Below are 25,266 nucleotides of genomic sequence, written 5' to 3' on the forward strand. Positions count from 1 at the left end.
GATAACAGGAAGGATACTGCTATATAAATAATGATTTGGTGAAATATATCATATTTATTGATAAGTGTGTTTATTTTATTTAGGGACCAAATGACTTTTTATTTTCTTATGGATTTTAAAGCCTTAGGGCCTTTAATTCACCTGTCAGTGTGGTGCACTGTGTGGAAAACATGTTGCTTAACACAACGCATAATAGGTAATGAAAAACACACAGACTTAATTCATTTTTTCTAAATTTTTTTTAATTCATTGAAGTCCTCGCTGTTACTTTCTTTTCTTTTTCTTTCTTTTTTCCTCTTTTTTTTTTTTACATCACCATCCGTGGGATTTGACATAGTGAGCAAGCATCCCAGAAACCCCACAGCCACCAAGACAAATACCATCACAGAGTTTCACTTTCACAAAGGTTAAAGGCTTACAGAGGGCGACGGAGGGGCTGCAGGTGGCAAAGGAGATGTTTGACAGCATCAACAACCTCAGAATGGAAAGAAGCTCCTCTCAATCTGCAGCATGTTGCTTACATACATATCACTCGTATATCATTAGCAATAATATGGCATAGAAAAAGCATCCAAGCTGACAGAGCATTAAAGGAGTATAAGTGTGTGTATGCGTGTAAACTGAGGAGGCATGGGACACGAAGAGGATGCCAATAATGACAGCTAGTATTTAATATCCGAGTGATTTTTTTCAGGCACAGGCGCTGCAATGCAGCAACGGCTCCTTGCTGTTTAGTGTGCTAAGAGTCTGTGTGTGTGTGTGTGTTTCCTCAATAGTCTGCAGTGCACTGTGAACTATGGTAGCATTCTGAATTCCACACAACCCAGCACAGGATTATGTAGTAATGTTTCAGCACTCTAAGTGAATAATGAAAAAAATGTGTGTGTGTGTGTGTGTGTGTGTGTGTGTGTGTGTGTGTGTGTGTGTGTGTGTGTGTGTGTGTGTGTGTGTGTGTGTGTCCGCAAAAACCCGTACTAATAGCCCCAGGTCAGGACGGGTTGCTGATGGCAACCTCAAATTTGACAAAGCGTTGCCATGACAAACAAAAAAAGCAAGAACCCCATGAGAGTGGAGGGGTCTGTCTCTACGGCAACAGCCAGAAACAACCAAAGAGCCAAGAAGGGAGGAAGAGAAAGAAGGAAAAGGGAGAGCGAAAGGAGCAGATGCAGCCAGACTGTGCTGGTGTTGTGGGCCTCACCCTCACCTACACTTTTAACCAACGTTGAAAGAGCGGTAACTGGATTTACTACAAGCTGCAGCAGAATGCTAACATGGATGTTGAAGAAGTTTTTGAAAAGTATAAAAAGAATTAAGAAACTGTGAAACAGTAAAATTCTCCACTTCTGACTTGCAGAGGTTTAAGTTGCCTTGAAGACATTCCTATCTCGTCACATATTTGAATGCTTCAGAGACGTGCATTTATTACATTCCCGTCTGCCTTGGATTCTTTAAATACATAAAGCATTTGTAATGCTGAAAGAGTCTGCCTTCTACAGACTTCCTGTTTTTTCAGAGGGGAGAAAACCTGGAACACTAAGGCTGAAAGTGTAACTTTTAATATCTACATTATGCACAAAACCACTCAGAAATTTGGGGTTACTTAGGAATGTCCTTTTTGCGCATTTGTTCTAATGAGAAGCCATTAATCGCTGATTTTTCATGTAGCATCCATCTAGGCATACATTCAGCAGACTGTGCTTGAGTGACACAGTGCTACCTCCTGCAATGTGGTGACTAAAGAAGCCATAAATTTGGCTAGACAAGCAGGTAGGGCAGTTGAGTTAGTTTACACTCTCAAAATGCCCCACAAAGAGGTTTCATGCAACAGTGTGTACTAGTCTTTTCAAAAACCAGCACAATGAAGCTCTTAGGGCTACTATTTAACAAAGCTGCCATATGTAGTTCTATTAGATGCCTATTTCTCAAACAAGAGACTATGTCCTCTCACTCAATCGAGCATCCAGGTCCACCACTTTTCAGAGCCAGTTTTGCACCAGTGTGTGAAGGGAGCAGTACACACCGTTACATGAAAACATCCTTTTTTTTATCAGTGTGCCCACTGACCACGGGAGACATGGTTGCTGAAATTGAGCTTCTCCATGCTGTCTTAGGATATCTCATTTCAATAGCAGGGATCACACCTCAAATATGATTAGGTTTACTGAAAGAAGTGCGTTTGGAGAGAGCAAGGACCTGGACCTGTGACTGCAGTTTAGGAAAGGCCACAGTGTGGATCGGTAACGGCTCCCTGGCATGGTAGTGGAGGCACAGCGCTCAGAAATATAGAACCGGAAGGGTGGTGCGTTTGAGGTGTAGTCCTATCCCTGAAATTCAAATAAATTATCTCCACTAAAAAAAATATATATATCAGTGGTTTATAATGAAAGACAAGGTTATTTGACCCAATTTTCCACCAGTATAATATTACATTGATGACTATTTTGTACTGTATTTCAAAGTGATCCCTAACCCTTTTAGTGGTAGGGAATATCTAAGTGTTTCACCTTTGGTTTCCCCTAAGTTGCTGTCACTATGTTAACTAGACAGGCGCATTTAAAGAATCTAAGCCCAGTTTATATAAGTGCCCCTGGTTATGTTCATGTCAAGTTTATTCAGCGTTTAGTCACAGGCAGAAAGATGGTTACTGGTGAAAATCAGTTGCTTCACTTAATAAAACCAGACTGTGCTGTTAAAAAAGAAAAGAAAAGAAAAAGGAGAAGAACAATGCATACAGCTGCAGTACAGCCTGAAGCAATGCTAACTCCACAGCCATACTGAGAGCTGTACAGGAGCCTGCTGTGCGTGTCCCATTCCTCACACATCAACACTGCACACTAGTCAGAAGTACATTAGCTCATGTCTACTTTCAAGCATAAATCAATAGTGCTCAGCCCTTAGGCACCTAGTTACAGAATGACACTAAAAAGCAGTTTGACAACAAGTTCAAAACTATAAAACAACAGAACATTTCAACATATCAAGCACTGTTCATCTTTACAGGGCTCTATCTTCAGAATAGGCCCAATGAAAGCGCAAAATCTGGCACCTTTGAATCGGTTAATCCTGGCTATTTTACATCTTTTTATCTTACATCCTTCACTTACCTCAAAAACAATAACAAAACAAGAAGCTAAAATCTGACTATCAATACAACTTCTGTGGGTTCAGGCACATAAAGAGTAGAAAGAAAATGAGGTGTGTGTGTGGAGGGGAGGGGGGAGTATAAAACAGTCACATTTGGAAGGAGAGACATTCTGTATGTAAATGCACTGCTTGGTGACGGACGGTTGTCAGATGTTTCTACTGCTGTCAATGAAGAATATGGACCTTTGTGATTCCTGGGAATGTAAACAAATGGGAAAACATGTAGCTGCGTTGTGAACGGCACCTTCCCCACACTCCTAAAAGTTCTCTAAAAGGACGGCGCTAAAGAGAAAGTAAGGCAAGGAAAGGCCGAGTCGGAAGTAACATTAAGTACAACTTTCTCTTTCCCCCTGTAAATCAATCCCACTTAACAATGACCTTACACACAGAGATGAAGAATAAAGCTCTATTTACTACGTGCCAAAAGCTCCTTCTGCTCCACAGGACTCTCCAGCTGACTCCCAACAGACTGTACCCATAGTACAGCATTACCATGTTCAATTTTTCAAATGTTAAGGCCGTCTTCATGGCGAATAGTCAATTAAATATCAATTGTGGCACTGTATGAGAGACAGCAATGGACTGGAAAATGAAGCGACTGAAATGGGATATAATACAAATCACAGACTTCTAACAGCTGGAAGGAAGTATTAGATTCTTTTTGGCTGAATGAAATGCAAAATTGGTCAATTTCAAGCAACTTACTGTTTGGCCTATTTGAGAAAAGAAAGAATAAAAGGAAATTAGTGTGTTTTTATATCCATGCTTCATTCTAACTCCTCACAAAATGCAAAAAAAAAAAAAAACATGGAAAAAGAACAGACATCCTGCTCCAACATTATCGTCTGCATAACATCACATTAGTCTTACTCAACCCCTCAATGAAAACAACAGCAAAGCAAATATCACAGGGATACATGGGAGGGAGAAATTACAGTATAAAAATGAAATAATGCAGTCAAAAGTGCTCAAATAAGGAGTGTTATCAATTTTTTTGTCAATTTTTTCATCATATGAGGCAGACCTTCTTTTTTTGTTTGTGTGTTTTTCCTAACTCTGTCCTCTAGGAACAGGTTTTTAGGGGGAGAAGTGGGGGAAAAATCAGCAAAGGAGGACATGAAGGCTGGAGGCTAACAGGTGGCCTGATGAGGTGTTGTGAAGAGTTTGAATCTTGGTGTAATGCTGTAGCTTCTTCACCCCCACCACTTCAGCTCCTGCTGGCCATACATCCACAAATCCTCATTTCCTCCTCAGCGCCTGAGGATGGGGCTCTAACCCAGGCTGGTGATGTTTGCCCTGCCGCCTGGAGGCGCCACGATGCGCTGGGTATTCCGGCGAGGAACGTTGTCATCAATCTGAGCTCCTGTGTGATTGAATGGAAAGGATTAGTTTTATGAATTTTGGTCTTTGTAATACTAGAAAGTGGCAGGAAAAATTCCTTTGGGAAGTCAACCACAGGAGGAAAAAAAAATCCCCTTCACATTGTCCACAGTGATTTTAATTACAAGCCATAGCCATCCATAGTAAACCTACTACGAGCTACGACACTGTGAAACAATGGTATGTGCTCCTGTCTGCATGATATCAACCTTGTTTTAACACTAACACATTTTATTTGTGACATTGCAGAAAAACTACTCTACCCACAATCCAAAACAGCAATGTCCTCAATTGGACACATTGTTGGAGGTTGCTGCTGGAGGTCGCTGTTACCATGTAAATGTGAGCACAAAACATCAATTGGTGATTGCAGTCCAGAATGAAGCACCGTAATGTATTGCTAACAAGGCCACACTTTGCCACACACATGGAAACGAAAAACGATTCAATTTGGGAAGGCTGGAAGCCATTTGTTATGGAAGCTGAAATTTGCAATGCATCGTGGGATGAGTAGTTCCTCAACACTGAAACATAAAATATGCAGCTTTGCCTTTTCTTTCCCCCATTTTCCTTTATTTATTTCATCAAAATCAAATCTTATTTTTACAGTTACTATTATGCTGGCTGAAAAACTTCAGCCAGCATAATAAAATGTACTTTTTAAATATTTTGTCCTTTAAAAAGTGGGCGATGTTGAGATCTGAGTGTAATTAATACACAAAATTAAGATGCAAAATCTTAACAAACTAAAAGACAAACAAAACATAACACAACACACTTCAAGTGGACGTGTTATATACTGGTTATAGTATATGGTGGCTGCTCATTTTTAATGCGGCCAAACTTTTAATTCATGAGGTCAGTGACTGCTCAGGTACCAGACCCTTTTTCCACTCTTGGGTATTTATGGTGTCAGTGGAGCCAGATACCACATGTCCCTCAGCCAATAAGAGAAGTGAAATGGCCTTCAAGGGAGAGTAGCTAAAACAGCTCGGCTCAGACAGTGGATAGATTGAGATACTGTAGCAAGGTTTTTTAAGCTGTCAATCATACACTCTATAGGGAAATCCTAAAACAAAGAACAAAAGATGCTGAAAATAAATATAAAAAATACAAAAATAAGTTGACCAATATTATACGTGTATGTAGAAAGGAGTATTATAGTAAAATATTGAACAACAATAAACATAATATGAAGGGAATATGGGATGTTTTAAACGGTATCATTAAAAATAATTCTGGACAACAAAGTTATCCTGAATACTTTATCGACAATGGCAATATTATGGAAAACACTGCTGATAAGGTCAAAAGCTTTAATCATTATTTTGTAAATATTGGACCAAAACTGGCAGAACAAATTCCAGAGTCACTGCCATCAGTAGACTGTAGTGAAAACCTGATCGATAGGAACCCTAACTCAATGTTCCTCACATCAGTGGAGGAAAAAGAAATAATTGACATTGTACACATGTGTAAATATAAAACATCTACTGATTGTAACGATATTGACATGAAAATCGTCAAGAAGGTCATTGAAGGAATTGTAGGACCTCTAACATATATTTGCAACTTATCATTTCAGACGGGAAAAGTGCCAAACAAAATGAAAATAGCTAAAGTTGTGCCGCTGTATAAAACCGGGGATAGACGCCACTTCACAAATTACAGGCCTGTTTCTTTACTACCACAATTCTCCAAAATCCTAGAAAACCTGTTTAATAAACGATTAGACAAATTCTTAGATAAATATAAATTACTCTCTGACAGTCAATATGGATTCAGATCAAAAAGATCAACATCTCTGGCATTAATTGAATCAATTGAGGAGATTACGAATGCTATAGATCAGAAACAGTATGCAGCTGGAGTATTTCTGGATCTCAAGAAAGCATTCGACACAATCAATCATGACATATTAATTAATAAACTGGAACGGTACGGGATCAGGGGGGTTGTACTGCAATGGGTGAAAAATTATTTAAGTGACAGGAAACAATTTGTGAAGCTGGGTGTCCATTCCTCATCATGCTTGGACATTGCTTGTGGTGTTCCACAAGGCTCTGTACTGGGTCCAAAATTATTTATTATTTATATAAATGATATTTGTAAGGCATCTGATATATTAAAATTAGTATTATTTGCAGATGACACAAATATTTTTTGTTCTGGGGGGAATCTAAAGGAGCTGCTGGATACAATTACTTCAGAAATGTGCAAAATTAAAAAATGGTTTAACAGGAACAAACTATCGCTAAATCTAAGTAAAACTAAAATTATCTTATTTGGGAATTCCCTTAGAAATGCACAAGTGCAGATTCATTTAGATGGTGTGGAAATTGAAAGAGTACTTGAACATAAGTTTCTTGGTGTGATTGTAGATGATAAATTAAACTGGAAGTCTCATATAAATCATATACATAACAAAATTTCAAGAAGTGTCTCAATCTTGAGTAAAGTAAAACACATTCTGGACCACAAATCACTCCACATTCTCTATTGTTCCCTGATTGCACCGTATTTGAATTACTGTGCAGAAGTTTGGGGCAATACTTACAAATGTTCGCTATCATCAATCTTTATATTACAAAAAACGGCCATAAGGATAATCCATAAAACTGGTTACAGAGATCATACAAATCCACTATTCTTAAAATCAAAAATTCTAAAATTCACAGATCTGGTTCATTTTCTCACTGCACAAATTATATATAAAGCAATAAACAACCTGCTTCCTGACAATATTCTAAAAATGTTTTCTAAAAGGGAACGGGGATACAATTTGAGGGGGGAATTAAATTTAAAACATCCTCGTATCCGTACAACATTAAAAAGTTTTTGCATCTCTGTGTGTGGAGTGAAGCTGTGGAACAGACTAAGTAAAGATATGAAGCAATGTCCAAGCATGGCGCAGTTTAAAAAGCGGTTTAAGGATATGGTTTTTACAGGGTACAGGGAAAAGGTAGAGATTTGATAGGGTGTTCTTGTCTAATATTTTCATGTGTGTGCGGGTGCACGGGTATGTTGGTATGGGTATATATGTATATTTGTAGGTTGTGTATCCTTGAGGTGAAAATGTGTATATGTGCGTATGTGTATATACGTATGTATGGATAGACAGAAACATATATGTATATATTAAAAAAAAAAAAAAAAAAATTACACATGACATATAATGTAATTGCAAGGAGGTATTTTTGTAGTCTATTGATACTATATAGTGGAAAAGGGGTGGGATTAAATAAGCTTATGCTTCTTCCTGCTCCTTTTTGAACATGAACTTTATTTGGAGTTGTGGTTGCTCGTTTTCCTTTTGTTTTGCTTTGTTCATTTGTCTCTTTTAATTCTATTTTGTTGTACTTTTTCAACATGTTCAAAATAAAGATTCAATCAATCAAAAAAAAATATGAAACTACAGCAATAACAAAATAAATGGATAATGAATATTCACACAAATTTACCAATTATTATTATTATTAGCTCTGAAAGACAAATGTAAAGATTTTTATGGTGCATAGTATCCAACTGCCTCTTTTATTTTATTTTTGATAGGTAGCCACGGTCCAACAGAAGGATCCAATTTCAGTGTAAAGTCTGCCCCTTACACTTGAATGAATGCATGGCTTATTTGAGAGCAATATGGGGCTATGCATGCAGTGTTTAACTCTGTATGTCATGAAAGAATCCCTTAGTTTAGGCTTTTCATGCAGATTAAATTTAGTGCAAAATTTGACTCATCAATGTTGAGTCTCTGATATACAAAAAGAAAGTAAATGGTTTTAAATCTCTCCCCAAAATGGATTCAGTGCTTCAACATCCCAAAAATGACTCCAGAACTGATGGTAACACAACTGACCGGATAGGCTGAAGCCAGATTGGTGCAGGTTGCGGACGGGTTGGCCAGGCTGTTTGGCAGGTGAAGTCTTGGCAGAGGAGGCTGGAGTCATGGTTTTAGGAGTGACTGACACCTCACAGACTGGACCATCATACAGTCCCCTGGGTACGCCTCTCAGCTCAGCCAGCTGCATTGTTGGAAATGAGACACAGGTCAGTCACAGCACTGGAAACTAGCAAGGAAAGATTCACGCTGTGGAGCTGGATGTGTGGACAGTTTGGCCAATTCCTAACAAGATGTAACATCCTTCCAATTTTCCACAAATTACCAATCGTAAAAGAAATTGCTGGGTGTGGGTAGCAACTTTAATGTCAAAATGACTTCCAGTATGTTACCATCCGATTAAACGGTTAAACACAGACCCTAGCAGACAAAGAGGAGTGTTGTACCCTGCTGCGAGCTTTTATCCTCTTGTAGACATAGTCAGGGAAAGGTTTACGGACCACGTAACGTCCTGAGCCCTCTGTGACGTGGAGGTTCCCGTCCTCCAAAACAATCTTTCCCTGGCTGATCACGACCAGAGGCCCGCCGCGCACCTCTGTGCCTTCAAAGATGTTGTACTCCACAGTCTGTGGGGAGAAGGAAAGCAGTAGTGTCAAAAGTAACATACAATATAAAACATCACTACTTTATTATAGCATATAATTCCAAACATAAGGACTGAAGGATCTGAGTGTATTTACATATTTGAACATTTTCCCGCATTGTTAACTGTATTGCACTGTACGTACGACATTTTAAAGATAAGCCTTTTTGTTGGTGCTTTTAGATTTGAAACAGGTTTTAAGTTCTTGTCTGACACCCGACAGCTGTGTTCCTGTGATGTTTTATGGCAGCTGCTTGTTCCTCCTAACGCCATGCCGACACTTTAAATCATAACAGAAATACCTTCAAAGCGGAGATGCAGTCATTCAACTTCCCCCCGCTTATTTTCCGCTATCATAAGGCTGACGTAACCTCCTGTTGCACATTCTGCATGCCATTTTAGTTCACAGACTTATGAAGCTCGCGCTGAATGTTTATTTGAAAAGCTGCCAGAGTTATATTGTAGGACTCACTGTGTAAAATTTCTATAATTTCATAGGAGCTTAACTGATTTAACTCACATAAAAGTGTTTCCTCGGGCCTACTAATGCAGAGTACAGAGGCATTAGTCTTCAGGCTGAGAGAAGAAGAAGGTGTTGTTTTAGTGCTTGTGTGTGGACATGGAGGGTGTGGAGGTTACCGTGTGACCAGTTTGAAAGCCCTACGACTCCTCTCCCAAAAAGCTTATTGAGCTAAAGCTGAGGTCATGGCAATCTGACAGAGCCTAAAATGAGATCACTGGTATATTGGGTTATCCTATGACACCCACACACATGCATGCATACACACTCCAAATGAGCAATTTCTCCCCTGAACACTGGTCCGTTATTTTCTGACCAAGCGGAACAAAAAGAAACTGAAGAACATGACGGGATTAAGAAGACAGATTCCATGAGCGTGTACAGCTCACCCTGTCTTCCATGCATACACACACGGATACAGATGCACAGTGACCGGCCTGCTAACAATCAGAAATGATGTGTTCCAGCTCTCTGGCAGATTTTAATGATGACATCACTCCCTCGACGCTGTGTGAGGCCCACACCCTCTTCAGCAGTCAGGCTGCCATAAAACAAGAGTCCTTGATCACAACAAAAGAGTTATCAACCACTTATTTTGGATGTCATCAGTTACATGCATAACAATTAGTGTTATTAGCATTAGAAGAATGAATAGTGTGTTTGAGGGCCTCAGTGTGACTGAAAGGTCATTAAACATTGATGGGCAGTGATGGGGCAATACGGATTGATAGCACCCCCTGAGAGACTTCAAAGTAGAATCCCCCACATTAGCTTTCAAATGCATATATTAACTTTGGTGGGCAAGTGCATCATGTCCACAACAAAGCCACACCCCCACAGCCCAAAGTCATTCACTGTGGCATTTCTGCACAGCAGCAGTAGCTCGTTCACAAACTCCTCCATGATAATTAAGCAGAGCAGTCACATCTAAGGTTCTCTGTGGTGCAGATTCCTAACAAAACATGTTATTGCATTTCTGAAATTTAATAGAAGAGACCTGCCAATTAAAGAACACTAAACAGAAATCCACAGAAGAATCCCAAAGACATAAAGACAGTAATTGTTCAGTGCCAGAAAGCCCCCCAAAATAGCGTTGCAACAGTTTCTACTTTGCGGTTGTAGAAAAAAAAATCTATTGGTTATCATAGTAAATATGTAAGCAAATGTTATATACGTGTTCCCCAACAGGTAATGCAGGAACTGGATTGGGAGTCAGGAATGGAGAGACACGCCTGGACCTAACTGCCAGACCTCCGGATGTCAGCCCCGCTATCCTCTGCAAGTGCAATTCGTCAGCCACACCCATTAACAGCAGCTCTCCTCTATGATCCATGTGCTTAGTAAAATGCACATAGCCAGGAAAAGAACTGACCCGTGGGATCTGTTCATTTTAAGACTGTGAGCAGTCTGTAAGAACCTCTTGAGTGATTCAGTAGTCACACACAAGCTTTTACATTTACTCTTTCAGAAAGAGTTAAAGTAGGAAGGTCCACATTTTAAAATGCAGGATATTTTGTTTTAGCAATTTAACAAGGGCAAATTAAAAGCTTAATCAAACAGTATTAATCACTTGATGAAATTACCTGAATTTTATCCTAATCTAAATAATCTATTCTCTGTGGATCCTGAACTCTGACACCAGTTTGAGATGACTGAGACAATGAGATTTTAATTTATACATGTAGTTTTGAGGTTCTTGTGGTCATGGAAGTGGTCATTAAAGTTACTGCTCTCTCCTCATTCATAAGGAGTTACCAAAATGGCTAGTTTCAAGGCTAGCCTTTTACAAGTAGGAGTATATCTGCATTCCAATACTGAGTCTTTGTCATAGCGCCACCTACAGGAAACCAGAAGTTCCAGGGGTTGTATTTTCACGATCTTATCTTCATATTTTGAAGTCTGTGGGTTTTTATTTAACACTGCTGCTTTAAATTGCATCAGTGGTTTAATATGATAATATATACTTTTGTTAGTGGACTCCAGTTTTTGTTAAAAAGTCCTGTTCTTAAAATATAAACATGCCCAAACCGATCCACAGTCACAACACAATAGACTTACAGGAAGTTCGCTGTCCTATATTTTTATAAACTACTCTTAGCTGATTAACCAGAACCACTCAAAATTTGGACAGCTCCATTTTTCAGACCTTCAAGCTTTTTGGTTTTCATCTAACGCTGTTGCTATGACGATGTATTGTTTGAAAGAAACAGGAAACTGTTCCTTAGCAGCTTGGAATGCCCGCAAACTTTTGGCACATGCAGCGTATATAATTAAAGTCAGTATGTGGTAGGCTTTAATTAGTGAAGAAAAGAGACCTCTGTGTCAGTATTAATAGCTAGTTATGTAGAAATAATTGAGGACCATACCGACTGGTGGCTCTTGGCGGAGATGATCTTTGTGACGTCAGGGTCCCACAGCACCAGATCAGCGTCTGAGCCCACAGCAATGCGGCCCTTGCGGGGGTACAGGTTGAAGATCTTGGCAGCGTTTGTGCTGGTCACGGCCACAAACTGGTTTTCATCCATCTTACCCGTTACCTGAAATAAATCAGAGCTGAGAGTGAGAAAGCTACCAAAGCTTGTGACCTCTTTTGTGTTTTGTCCGTTTCACGTGTATTCACATACGGCCCTTTTTTGAATTAATCAAGATCAACCCTCCTAAATCCTCTTCTTGGACCAAGAAATTTAGCTTGTTTTTGTTCTGTTTTTTGTAGATCTGATAGAGGACAAAGCACTGTTTTTGGCCCTCAAAGTACATAGGAGTGGGTGGAATTTTTGGAGCTATGACCCTTGGAAGTTTATCCAAAGTGTACTTTTTAAATAGTTTAATGTCACCAGTTTAATGTCACAGGCATTAAACTGGTGTTTTCCTACTATTATTATGATATATTATACTATTATTATACTACTAATAGTAGTACTACTATCATAATACTACTATTATGATATAGTTCATGATATAGTTTGTGATTTTGGTGCTCAAATGTGGTTTGATAAAGCAGAAACACTGAAGAGAAACAAGGTTTAGCATTAGAGTGGGTGTGAAATCGATTTGTTGTATTTATGCAAACTGAAATGGCTGGGGTGTGACTTTGACCTTATCACAGCTTAAAATTACTGGGAAAAATAGCAATAATTAAAAAATTGGAAAATGTTGAGCCATTTATATGTATTTTGGGGACCTGCAACATGGAAAATAATCCTGGAAGAAGTTATTGTACCAAAAAACAAAAAATAAAAAACAAGCTGATTGTTTTGACAGATTTTTAACACAGAATGACAGTAAGGGGGGAATTTTTTTTTTCATTTAGTACTGTTAGTTTTAATCTAATATGATACAAAATCTAGCATTTTTACTTGTAACAGAGTACATTTAAAGGATGGTATCAGATTACTTTTATAAAATCACCTCATTCCCCTTTAATTACATTTTTAGGGTTGGCACAACTCCTACAGCTCGGCGATGTATTCCCAATAAAGCCATTCCCTTTTAGCTGGGTGTAAATTGGAGTAAAGCTTTACTTCACTCCATATGTCAATTTGGTTTTTAAGCAGTTGCATGCTTATTGTCAACAGCATGCCTAGAGACGCCGAGAGACCTATAATACACCGGCAGTGAGTTTCTGTTTACAATGCACAGGTTAAACAGACCGCAGTGTGGACTTGAAGTGAACCGAACACTTCTCAAATTAGTCCCAGTTCAGTTTGCCTAAAAAAGGTCTGACATCATTTACAGTGTTAACATAAATGTGAAAAGAGCTGACTAACTGCTCTGAGCTGCTTTGAGGGAAGAATGGAGCCAAGGGTGAAAACGCCTTTAGTGTATTGTGAGACACAGTCCTGTGAAAGAATAAGTCCACCCTTACCGCTTCCATGGGAATTAAGGGGGTAAGTAGCAGCCAGGTGCTGTTAATCAAATGCGCCTGATTAACTGAGCATCAGAAAGTGTGAGCACCTCTATAAAAGCAGAAGTTTTGGCAGTTTGCTGGTCTGGAGCTTTCAGGTGAGTGTTAACACAATGCCACCATCGTCATAAAGAAATTTCTGCAAACCTCAATGAACTGAAGCAAACTTGGCCTAAAGACTTCTATAATGATGTGAGAGACTGAAGTCATACAGAAAATGATTACCTCAAGTTATTGCTGCTAAAGGTGGTTCTACAAGCTACTGAATCATGGGGAGTTTTCACAGGACTGCACAGGGTCTTGTGAACCCCACCCAAAAGCAAAATCTACTCACCACACACTTGTCCCAAATGATAGACATCCTCTCCTCAGTGCCATTCACACCCTCAGGAATCAAGCTGAAGTCATCTTTGCCCACAGCACGCTGGGCAGTGTTAAAGGGACAATGTGCACTTCCTGTCACCTGAAGGTCTCCACTATGTAATAAGTTTAGTACAAAAAAGACAGACAGGACTGTGTCATGCTCAGACAAAAAGCACTGCTGACATTTTCTTTTTAACTTTGCCTATAACGTGTTTGCATCCAATTACCAGGAGAGCAGGGAGTTGAGATAGTCTGGTGTGGTCGGGTCAGGGCTCAGTGGAGGAGAGGTGACGTAAGCAGCCGCTTTGGCCCAATTCTTGCTCCAATAGTGTGAACCGTCTGTTCCCAGACTTGCAGTGATTGGCTCTCCATAGACAACAGTGCCTATAAAGACAAGTCCCATCATAGCATGAGATCCTATGTTCCTCACGTGCATGTCATGCGAACTCACGCAAAAGCTTCATTGCATCTATTTGTACTTATCTGTGTTTATTTTACCGTTTTCTGTGAAGTCTACTCTATAATTAATCTTAATCATAACATAAAATTGGGCTTAAATTTAATTTAGTAGTTTCATATTATTGTGAAAATCCACTAATATTGTCTTTTTCCTCTCTGACAATGGGCAGTATCTTTATCTTAGTTCTCACCCTTCTTCCTGGCCTGAGCGATGACATCAGAAGCGCTCTTGCTCATCACCTTGGTGACATACAGCGGGCAGTTGGTCTGGTTGGCTACAGTCACAGAGCGGTTAACGGCCTCCGCCTCCACCTGGAATACAGAAGAGTTCACTTTAATAGATGGAGGTGATGACCTTTCTTATTCCTCTCTTCTTCATTTCAGTCTTCGTCATTTTAATGTGTGCACAACAGTATGTCAAAGCCCTGGTGTTTTAGATATCACATGTATTTATAAAGGTAAATAAAATTAATAAATGAGGTGAATCAATTTAAGCTAAATATTAAGGAAATATCTAAGTATTCAGCAGCGAGCTGTAGCTTCATATTTAACTCATATTCTCATTAACTCTTGGCAAGAACAAACTATTTCTTTAAAAACTGTTCTCCTTGCATAGCAACGCAGGTACAACAAGGTTAAACACTGAAGGGAGACGTTTTCTGACAGATTAAATGACAGAGAAAATGTTCCGAGGTGAAAAGCAAGATGGAATTTAAAATTTTCTAGGTTAATTTATTGCAACATTTCAAGGTATTTTTCATTATTTTTATGTCTCTTTTTCCATGTATGACCATGGAAAATGGTCAAGATTTGATTAACCTGAGCAGGCAGCAATTTAACTTGTGCTTTATTCCCCTAAGGCCCCTAAGAAATCACTGCCTTCATCAGATGATAATTAGAAAAATGCAGAAAACCTTAAGAAGAAAAACTGAGGAACTGATTTTAAAATAACATTGATTTATGCAGGGAGGATGTACTCAATTAAAGTGGCTTTAGGGCATGATTATCCACATTCATCATGGGAAAAGGAGAAAGTTACGAAGATTATAAAGAAGTGAAAAATCCAGAGCCTGAAGGTAAAACTTTCAACAATTCAGACGCAGCAGCGCTGAAGCTCGTAAAGGTCACATCCCCTACTGCGAAAAAACCCCAACAACTTGGAGATGAACCGATACGCTTTCCTCAAAGTCCAAGCAACATTTCACAGAGTTGTAGCTGTGACTCACCTCCTCAGGGCGGCTCAGCACGTGTCCTTCAGGCCCAGTGATCCCCTGCTCCAGCATCCTGCGCTGCTCCTAAACACACGCACATGAGCACACACAAAGCGCATTGGGAAATACAAGATGTTGAGTCATGTGCAGGTGGACAAATGTTTGTCATGACTGGCTTTGGCAGTGAAAACTAAGCAGCTCTGAGAATATCTATCCTCATCTGTTGGCTATTAAGAGCTTAGCACTGAACATTTCGTCACAACTGAGAAGAAACTGATGTGTCACAGTCTTTGAGCTCAAAGTCCAGCTTTCAAGCGGTATCTCATAACCCTCAAAGCTTAGGGCGTTAAGATTCCATTTAATGCAAAAATCCTGCAGAAAAATCATGTCTATTCATCTCCAGATGGCATCTTGTTATGGTATGAAGAGTCATACCTCAGCTACGATGTCACCATTCTCAGCGTGAACCTGGGCGATGGCTCCCAGATCGCGGATCACACTGAAAACCTCATACACCTGCAGCAAAGACAAAGACAGTAAAATTTTGAACTCCAGCACAGACCTAAAGTCTAGTTGTATCAGTTGTTTTAGATGAAGAGGAACTCACAGCATGGGGTTTTTTTTTTTGCTTTTTTTGATTTCCAGCAGTGATATATTAGAAAAATCTTTTCTTTTTAAGTCAGTGGGTCATTCAGACAATGTCTTTGTCTGAATGAATGTGACTAATTGGAAAAAGGGCTAACATTTGGTCTACCCTAGTATTTATTTGGTTTAAAAGATGGATTTAAAGTCTATAATTGAATAATTTTAGCAAACATAAGCTCTTTTTTCCACTATCAGTTGTGGGTAACTGATTGTGTAGTAATCTTTATTAGCGAGTCTCCCACAGTCCGAAGTTTAGGAAACACAGCGAGTTCACAGACAGAAGAAAAACTGTGGTGATGAACGAGTCATCATCCCCCCAACCAGGACTGCTAAACATGCAACAACGAAAAGCCGTCAGAGTTTGACACGGAAGAGAAAATAATAAACTCTGGCTGCACCCAACTGCCTGCATTCCTCACACAGGTGCAAAGATCATCACAGATCTGTTTCAAAACTGCTTTCAGGTGGGATTAATTCATTTTCAGTCAGAAAGAGAGTTTGTGGCTTTCATTATCCTGTCGCTCTCCCAAGAGAAACACACGGGAAAATCAGCACGACGGGAAGCCTAGCCAAGACAAACAGACTCGCACAGTAAGTCACGCTGTAGAGTGAGCGCGTGAGCCAAAATCAAGAGTAGGATATGACTTTTATGATAGTATTAGGTCAGATTTACTGTAGGCTTTCAATCTCTTTCTCTTCCTCTTTAGGTCAATACTTAATGCCTGTTTGTTGCCCTGGCGATCGGACAACAATATATCTAATATCACCGCTGTAAGTATAAACAGCCATTAAGCTAAAAGAGTTTGTACAGAAGGGCTGTGGCATAATTCAATTTAGTGTAGCACAATACAGAATATGCTGAAAAATTCAGTGACAACCTACCTGAGCATCAGTAAGCTGGAAAATATCCTTATAAGCCAGGTAGACCAGGAAAGAGTTAACACCTGAAAGGTTTAAAGCAGAAAAAAATACTAATCATTAACCAACTTAAATACGAAGTTCCTTGGTAGATGATGAACCCTAAGTTTGGATCATTTGAATGCAAGCAAACTATTGTGTAAAATAAGACCCTTTATTGTGGGTTTTTGCATCTGTCTTGCTAAAAAGTGAGTAGAACATCTCTTTCTGATGCTTTCATTCTAAAAAGTTGCATTAAATGCATCACGTGCAGGCTGCTGCACTCAGGTTACAGGACTGATACTGACTGATGTTAGTCTTTTTGCATCGAACAGATCTAAATATTAATTTTTCCAATCACTTTCCCAACGCGCAAATCTTTAATTAAAGATAATCAAACATGACTGTGGTTACGTGAGACGTACCGTGATCCTTCACGAGCGTCTCCATCTCTTCCTGGATTCCCTTGTGCCACTCGGTAATGTCGATATGCAGAGAGTAATCGCAGCAGGACTTGCTGTCGGCCCATTCACGCCACTGCTCGAAGGCTGACATAAGGCTGGTGCCAGGCTCAGGTAGCACATGGTCAACTAGACGCACACACACACACACACACACGGTTAAACAGCTACACAAATACAGGAACTCTGCTGTCTTGTATTTTATCTATTTTTTTATGTTATGTTGTATCTGGGCCTAATGGACAATGATGTATTTCACGCCTGGCTGTATGAACATGTGGAACAAACTGATTTTTAAAAATGATCATATTTACACACCAGAGTCAGACCTGAAACTGTATGAAACGTGTCTGATTAGAAACCTTTCATATCTAGAGCAAGATGCAAACTCCAGGGCTAAACAGTGAATGCAGAAACTGCAGTTCCTGAAGTGGCCACTTTAGGTTGGCCCCAAAACACATTCTTAATAGAGTTCAATGCTAAAATGCCCAACTTTACATTTGCTATTTTTCCTCTTTGATACATATGTATGTAGACTGAATGTCTTTGTAAGGTCCTGTGTTCCTTCTCTCATCCCCAAATGGTCACAGCAGATGGCTGACCCTCCTTGAGCCTAGTCCTGCCGCAGGTTTCTTCCTGTTATAAGGGAGTTTTTCCTTCTCACTGTCGCCAAGTGTTTACTGATGGGGGTTGTTTGATTGTTGGGATTTTCTCTGTATTATTATAGTCTTTACCATATAATATAAGGCCCCTTGAGGAAACTGTTTTTCTGATTTGGCACGATATAAATAAAAGTGAATTAATATAATTTTTTTAACTCGCTTTTAAATTTAGCAACGCTCACAAGGTCAAAATAAGAAGTCTATGTTTGAGTTTTGGTGAGTGAAATTCCAATACTATTATATTTACGATTTAGCAGGTATCTATTGTGTGAAAGCCCTGCTAACTAATATCATCACAAATCCCTCCAAAACATTGTCCCTACTGGCTCCAAGAAAAACCCAACAACCTAACATGACTATTACCAGTGAGTGAGTGGTGTCAAGGTGGCTAAAATGTACCTTTTATATGTAGTCTGTAGTTAAGATTGGATTCAGATGCCTTTAATTAAGCCTAAACTACATTGAATAGAGCATTTCGTTATAGAAACCATCTCTATTTGGCAAGTGTCACCAGGCTGCAGGATGTTACACACCAATTCCCGACCTGACTGGCCCTAAGAGGAGCTACAGCAATCGGCTTTTAGCTTGGGGTAAAAAAGGCATGCAGTGTGAGTATGTTTTGCTGCCAGGAGGAGGATGGTGTTCCTGTTGAGTCAGCAGAGGGAGGGCCAGTGTGACATTTACAGTTCAAGTTTTCATTTAGCTTTGTTTTCTTTGCTCATTACGTCAACTCTTTATATTTGTATGTAAATTTAAAAATAACATTACCATTAAACCAATGTAAGAACCAAGATTTGCTGTTACATTATATTTACAATATTTAAAAAAAATCACTGATAAAACACAGGGTAAGAGTTTGGGGTTTTTTAAAAAATCTGGGTACAACTTGAAACTGACTCCAATGCCCTGTTTAAAAACTATGTCTAGGACAAACCAAGCCATAACAAAACTACAGATAGATGGTAACTCAAAGGAAGTAGAAAGAAATTCCTGGGGACAAGTTTTCAACTAATGCTTAAACTCTTAACTTGAGCTTAACGACTTTGAAGTGCAAGGGAAACGAGCCCAAGGAGAAGAAAATCTGGGCTTTGCAAGCACCATTAAGAAATTCAGAATACTACAACAACAACAGGCCAAAATTACATAAACAGGGTGTATAAAATAATAGCAAACAAACTACAGAGTCTGTCTCTCTTTGGAAACTTCCTGACACAGTATGTACAGCAATCAGCACCTCATGGCTCAGAGTGCTCCGACCAGATGGATGGGTTCATAGTTTGGCTTGCTCATGAGCAGGCCTGGCACGCTTCCTGTTCTCATTAAGACATGTTCAATTAGGGCCAATCAGTAAATGAAGAATCACTGCGGGGAAAAACGCACCACGGACACCGCACTCAGCTTCCTTTCACTCACACAAAGCTTTCAGACACCAACTTTAACCCATTTCTGAATCTTCTGTTGCAGACAGCAGGGGCTTTGTGCTCAGCAACTCACTGATCATGGTGGTGCCTCCGGCCAGCGCCGCCTTGGTGCCCTGGTAGAAGTCATCAGCGGCGGTCATGCCCCGATCGGGCATCTGGAAACGAGTGTGCACATCGATGCCACCGGGCATCAGCATCCGACCATGGGCATCGATGGTTTTCACCCCACCGGGCACAATGAGGTTTTCCCCGATTTGTCTGAGTTAAAGAGAAAAGCAACATTTAAACTGCTGATTACACCATCCTTAGTAATTTTAGAAAGTGGAATTACAAATGCATTAGTCATTTTAATTTCATTAATTACATTTACTATTTTTTAGTAATTAGTGGTTTCATATACTTATGGGTTAGGGTAGTAGTTTTTGAGTATGTATCAATGCTCATCATTTTCTTTGTGGCAGTTTCCATTACGCTCTGCAAAAAAGTAATTAACTTCTTACTCACAACTTTTCCTGTTTTGTATAGCAAACGCAGTCAAAACTAAAAACTGACTGCATTGTCAGCTTTCTCCAGGGGCGTCTGATAAAAGCCAGACTTGAGAAAAAATATCTGTCCTGCATTGCTAGAGCTCATCATCATAAATTAATCATCCTACTCAGTCACTTTTGGCACTAAAACAGCTCGGTTTCATGACGATTAACCTAACGAATTTACAGAAAAGTTATAATGGCAAGCTAAAAAAGTGATCAGAATTGTAGTATGGCAGTACTGGTTTCATTTATTGGTAACTTTGACATTAAACACTGAAGATTTTATATGGCAATAATGACAAGTTTACTTTTCACTCTGCAAGAAGAATGTATTATTTGTGGTGCTATTTAGAGGTAATTGTATATCATAGTGAGATTATGGTGAGATGAGTAGTAAATTCTACTTGCTGCAGAGGAGGCCCTTAGTTAGTTTGTAGTGATTCAGCCGAGAGCTTCAAACATGGACATGGTAAAAGTTGGGTTTTTAATAAACTGCCGGCAGCTTAAAGGAAAACTCACTTGATGACTCCATCCTCCATATAGATGTCGGCACAGAAGGACTGGTCATCATTCACAATCTTGGCCCCTTTGATCAGGAGACGGTCGCTCTGGAGAAACAATAAAGAAGGTGAGTTGCTGCACATTTTTGTTTAAAAAAACAGCTTGAGTTAATCTGTAGGAATAACAACCCTGTAAAAGACATGGATTTATAGCCGCCTATAAAAATACGCTTACAAGGGTGAGTATCCGATTTGGCTCAACTGGATGCTGGATTAAGGGCATTTGATGAAAGACGTTTTGGGAAATGTCACTTCAAGGAGTGGATTGGCAACAATCACAGCAAAACATAAATACTGGTTCTGCTTGGCCTTTTTAGGCTGCCGTCTGATAAGGAACACATGGCTGTGCATTGTCTCTCAGCTGACAATGGCTTTCCTATTCTGCAAACACACACGCATACAGATATCTGTAAACACACTGTACACACTCTTAATACTCTAACACACTGATCCAGTGGGGGTGGCCGATTGGAGGGGCAGGGGGTAAAAGAGTATTAAGAGCTGGGATGTTTGGACCAGCACCAGGTTTTTTTTGTGTGTGGATGTTTTCACTGTGACACTGTTTATGTCAGGCTGGCGGTGGAAAGACATTGTGAAAAGAAGATGAATAAGGACAAAGAAAAGGCGTTAATCTAAGGAGGGGACTGGATTCAAACAGTCTGACTGCTTTAAAATGGGATTAGTGAACATCTGCAGTACACAAAGCATTATCTCCAAATTAAGAAGAACAACAAACTTCTAGATCCTTGTGCTGAGAGCAAAGAGAGGGCCCAGTGCATTTTCATCACCGCTCCTCTCACTGGTGGATCACTTGATCTTTGCTTTAAAAGCAAAATTAGAGAAATCATTCACTGCTCGGACAATAAAGACAGCAGCCCGCCTCCAGACACACCCATCTGCCCCCTTCATGTGGTCGAATTATCGCACAAGCAGACGTGAGAGAGAACCAATCAGGCCACTGAGCGTGTAATCAATCATCCATGCCTACTGCTGTGCCACTTGTCTCTATGCTGGAGAGAGGACGGGGAGGAGGGGGGAGTCTACCACCTCCACAGTCCCTCCTTCGAGCCACCCCGGGGAGGCCCTGGCCCTCTCTCCAAGAAAGGGAGTGGCAGCTATGTCACAAGGGCTCCAGCGTTCCCCCTTCTAACAAAGGCTGCTCTGTTTGAGGCGCTGCCACTGGCTGCTGCCAGGCCAGCAGCTCCAGCCCAGAGGACAACTGCTGTGCTGCAGGCAGCACAAACCATAAGCCAGCTCTGTAAAATATTACCTAATACTTTCAGGTTGTTTATATAACACAGCCACATAGCTATAACACAGAAATAACGCAAACTTATTTAGCTCACTTAAAAAAAAATAATTTAACTGAATATCTTTTAGCTTAGTATGTAAACAGACTAAGTTGGTCTATTTGGTGGTTTTAATGACCAACATTCAATATTTACTACAGGAAAGTCTTAAAAATATAAACAGATTAATGATTTAAAAAAATGATGGATGTTGCAAAGAAACGCTTCATAAATATGCACTTCTTTTGCATAACTTTAGTGCTGTTGCAGGGGGAAAATTTTGACTGGGACCAACAATGCCATTCATAACCAGACCCCAGTGTGAGGGACCTCAGCTGTTTTTTACTAGCAGAGGTAAATGCAGCCTCAAGATGGCTGCCCAATAATTTCAGTTTCATAGTCTTCAGCTTTGACGGCCACTGACTCAAGTGATGTCCATCAGATCCGCAGTTCCTTCAGGAGCCACAAAAGCTTTAAACCCTTTTCCATGTACAGTAGTACCCCTGAAAAGGAAAAAACAAAGTCCTCACACAATGATCTCAGATATATATACCTATCCAAATTTCCTTATGACTGCTTTTGAAGCATTTTTTTCCCTCACATGTGTACTAACATTTCACATATTAGCAATACCCCGCATTCTTCTGGATGAAATATAGAATGGAGTAAATTACACAGTAAAACAACTTCAGCTGACTGCAGCAGCTTCTGGAAAATGCCTTGCAGTTGTCATCTGAAAGGTGTGGCCACACTCTGACAGCAGTGATGGAACTAATGCAGATAGATCATGTGGTAATCTTCGATCTGTGTGGAACAGAGTGCTCTGGTTGAGCGACTGGCTTCGCTCCAGCCCGCTGCTGGCCCGTTTTCCTCCCAACAACTGCTTTGAAATATGCCGTTACATCATGCGCCCCGTCATGACTGTCATTATCACATTACTCACTGAACTTTGCCAAGACACTGCAGCCCTTCTCACAAAATTGCACCTATTGCGCTGTTTCATATAGAGCTGTATTTGCAGAACAATTAGTGTCCCTGAATCCAGAACCGTGCTTTAAAATAATTCAACTGTTTTAAAGCTCGCAGGGGTCGTGTGACAGAGCGTGTGATTGTACTGGATCTGTGCCAAGCATGACAGTGACCTTTCCTTCGTGGGAACTTTTTCAGAGCTCACAAACAGGATGTGGATAAAGCTCAATGGGCCCACTGTTACTAAACTACTGTGTTTACATTCCAGGCTACAACCTACAACCTTACTGAGATTGCATACAAGGCAAAAACAGTTCAATGAGCATTAAAAAAAACCCCGATCTGTAACGTAATTAGGACACTTATAAAAACAATCACTGAATATTTTGTTTAACACAGTAACTTTCCTCAACCTCCTTCACCTCTGTTTCCTCAAACAAAACATCCTGGACTAGTGTAATACTTTCGGCATAGTGGGCGGAGCATGGAGACAGAGCACAAATAAGTCCCACCCACACCAAAGGGGCAAACAGTTCATGGCTCCTTTTCTATCTGCTGATAGATGCCAAAAAACTGCAGTGCAGTGGGACGCAGTATCAACAGAGCCAAAAACTGAGCCCTCCAGAAAGCAGGAGTGGACACGTGACTCAAACTGTGGGATAATGAAGCTCAGAAGCCTGCTGTGTTGTCTGTCTTTTGTTAATGATAAGTGTCAGTTTTAGACAAATTTATTTCCTTAAGTATTATGAGATTGTCTGCAACTTTAATTACTGTGAAGTGTGGATAATTTAGATATCTATGACTAATGTTTTGTTTGTGTTTATTTGTTTTACCTTAGCTATAAGAGCTTGTGACTGGAAGGGGCAACGTCCAGAGCTGAAACAACAACTCCAGTTCGTCTCTGTGCCTCCTGAGGCTCGAGTCAATCCCCACAGACTTCTATATTAGAGAACTGAAGTGCACATTTACAGCTGGGTACAAAATATAGTTTTGTCCTCTATGGATTCCTTCCTCCTTCATAACAACTCTGAGTGGCAGGAATTTCTTTGTAAATCATCTATCTGGGTGTGTGTTTGCATTTGGTGCCTTTGTAATGTAATACCTGAATAATATTAACCCTCACTATTATGTACTGACGATACCAGAAGTTCTTGGGGGGGGGGTTGTACTTATCTTCTTGAGTGAAAGTCTAGTTAGGGCTAATTAGCCAATGTACCCTCAATGTACTTTGCTACGAGCTCTGGGTAGTGACTGAGCAAAAGAATGAGATCGCACATACAAATAACCTCCCTTAGAGATACAGTGAGGAGTTTGGTCATTCACAAGAGACAAAGAGTAGTGCAGCCACTCCTCCACACTAATATGAGCCAGCTGAAGGGGAGGAGGTTGCTGGGGGAGAGGGAGGTCTGGGTTTCTCTAATTAGACTGCTGCCCCCACAACCTGGACTTAGATAAGTAGTAGAAGCTGGATGGATTCTATCTGAAAGCCTTTAGAAAAGACTTGCAGTTCTATAGAAGTATACGAGAGAAAAAAAGGTATTTTGGGTCATATTAAATCTGTTATGTAAATATTGGTCATATCATGCATCAACATTGATATGGTATAAAGCGGCACGCTTGTTGACAATCATAAATCATTAACCAGTAAGGTTGCAATAGATGACATCGCAGCAGCTACTTTCATCTTTTACACTTTTGATGACTCCAATCTTTGATCCATAAGGTAACTTCCAGTTCCAAAAAAACCCAACATGGTGATGGACAAAACACTGATGTTGAAGCTTAACAGTGTCGAAAACCAACAATTGATGACTATGTCCATTATTTTTTAATATCCATGCTGTTAACACATTGCTGGCATTAGATTTTAAATAGCTCTAACATAGAAATATCTCATATTTTTATCCATCTGCAGGCATGTTGTTAGCACTTTAACCCCGAGATGTATATTGTGGATCAGTTTTTCCATCCAGTAGGGATCACTTTAGAATATCTCATACACTCTGTTTCTAAATATCATTAAAGTATATCAGCTGGATTCACATTGGATTAAATAAAACTGAATTTTACATGGAAAGAGATCAAGAAACAAGTCCCAGCAAGGCTGGTAAACTCTGCATATCATGGTTAGCCATCAGCAAAATAACAAAGTATAAAACAGACAGGTTAGTAAAAATCTGTCTTGTTCTCTGTCACACTATCAGCACAGCAGGAAAGCCTGTGTCTAAAAATAAATTTTTTCAGAAATGTTGTTTCTGTCGTTATGTTTAGCTGCTAAATGTATGCTTTACTCACCAGATGATCACTAGATGGGCCTTTTTCTCATTTAGTTAGAGGGGTAGAGGACTCTGCAGTGCTTTGGGGCGTAAA

General features: G+C 39.9%; 1 protein-coding gene across 3 annotated transcripts in view; it reads right to left on the reverse strand.

The window, feature by feature from the left end:
• Window positions 1-296: 296 nt before the first annotated feature.
• dpysl2b (dihydropyrimidinase like 2b) overlaps window positions 297-25,266 on the reverse strand; it is a 34,643-nt gene continuing 9,673 nt past the window's right edge. For all 3 annotated transcript variants that reach the window (XM_040053157.1, XM_040053156.1, XM_040053158.1), the window contains 13 exons: window positions 20,598-20,686; window positions 19,622-19,806; window positions 17,430-17,594; window positions 16,990-17,051; window positions 15,898-15,978; window positions 15,478-15,546; window positions 14,443-14,563; window positions 14,020-14,176; window positions 13,764-13,905; window positions 11,892-12,062; window positions 8,809-8,988; window positions 8,381-8,546; window positions 297-4,507 (listed from right to left, as the gene is read on the reverse strand). In XM_040053157.1, coding sequence (XP_039909091.1) covers window positions 4,416-4,507; window positions 8,381-8,546; window positions 8,809-8,988; window positions 11,892-12,062; window positions 13,764-13,905; window positions 14,020-14,176; window positions 14,443-14,563; window positions 15,478-15,546; window positions 15,898-15,978; window positions 16,990-17,051; window positions 17,430-17,594; window positions 19,622-19,806; window positions 20,598-20,686 — 1,680 coding nt within the window. In that variant the 3' untranslated portion in view covers window positions 297-4,415. The remainder of the gene's footprint in view (window positions 4,508-8,380; window positions 8,547-8,808; window positions 8,989-11,891; window positions 12,063-13,763; window positions 13,906-14,019; window positions 14,177-14,442; window positions 14,564-15,477; window positions 15,547-15,897; window positions 15,979-16,989; window positions 17,052-17,429; window positions 17,595-19,621; window positions 19,807-20,597; window positions 20,687-25,266) is intronic.

This window comes from Simochromis diagramma, unplaced genomic scaffold, assembly GCF_900408965.1.
Source record: "Simochromis diagramma unplaced genomic scaffold, fSimDia1.1 OVJJ01000596.1, whole genome shotgun sequence".
Classification (NCBI taxonomy): Eukaryota; Metazoa; Chordata; class Actinopteri; order Cichliformes; family Cichlidae; genus Simochromis; species Simochromis diagramma.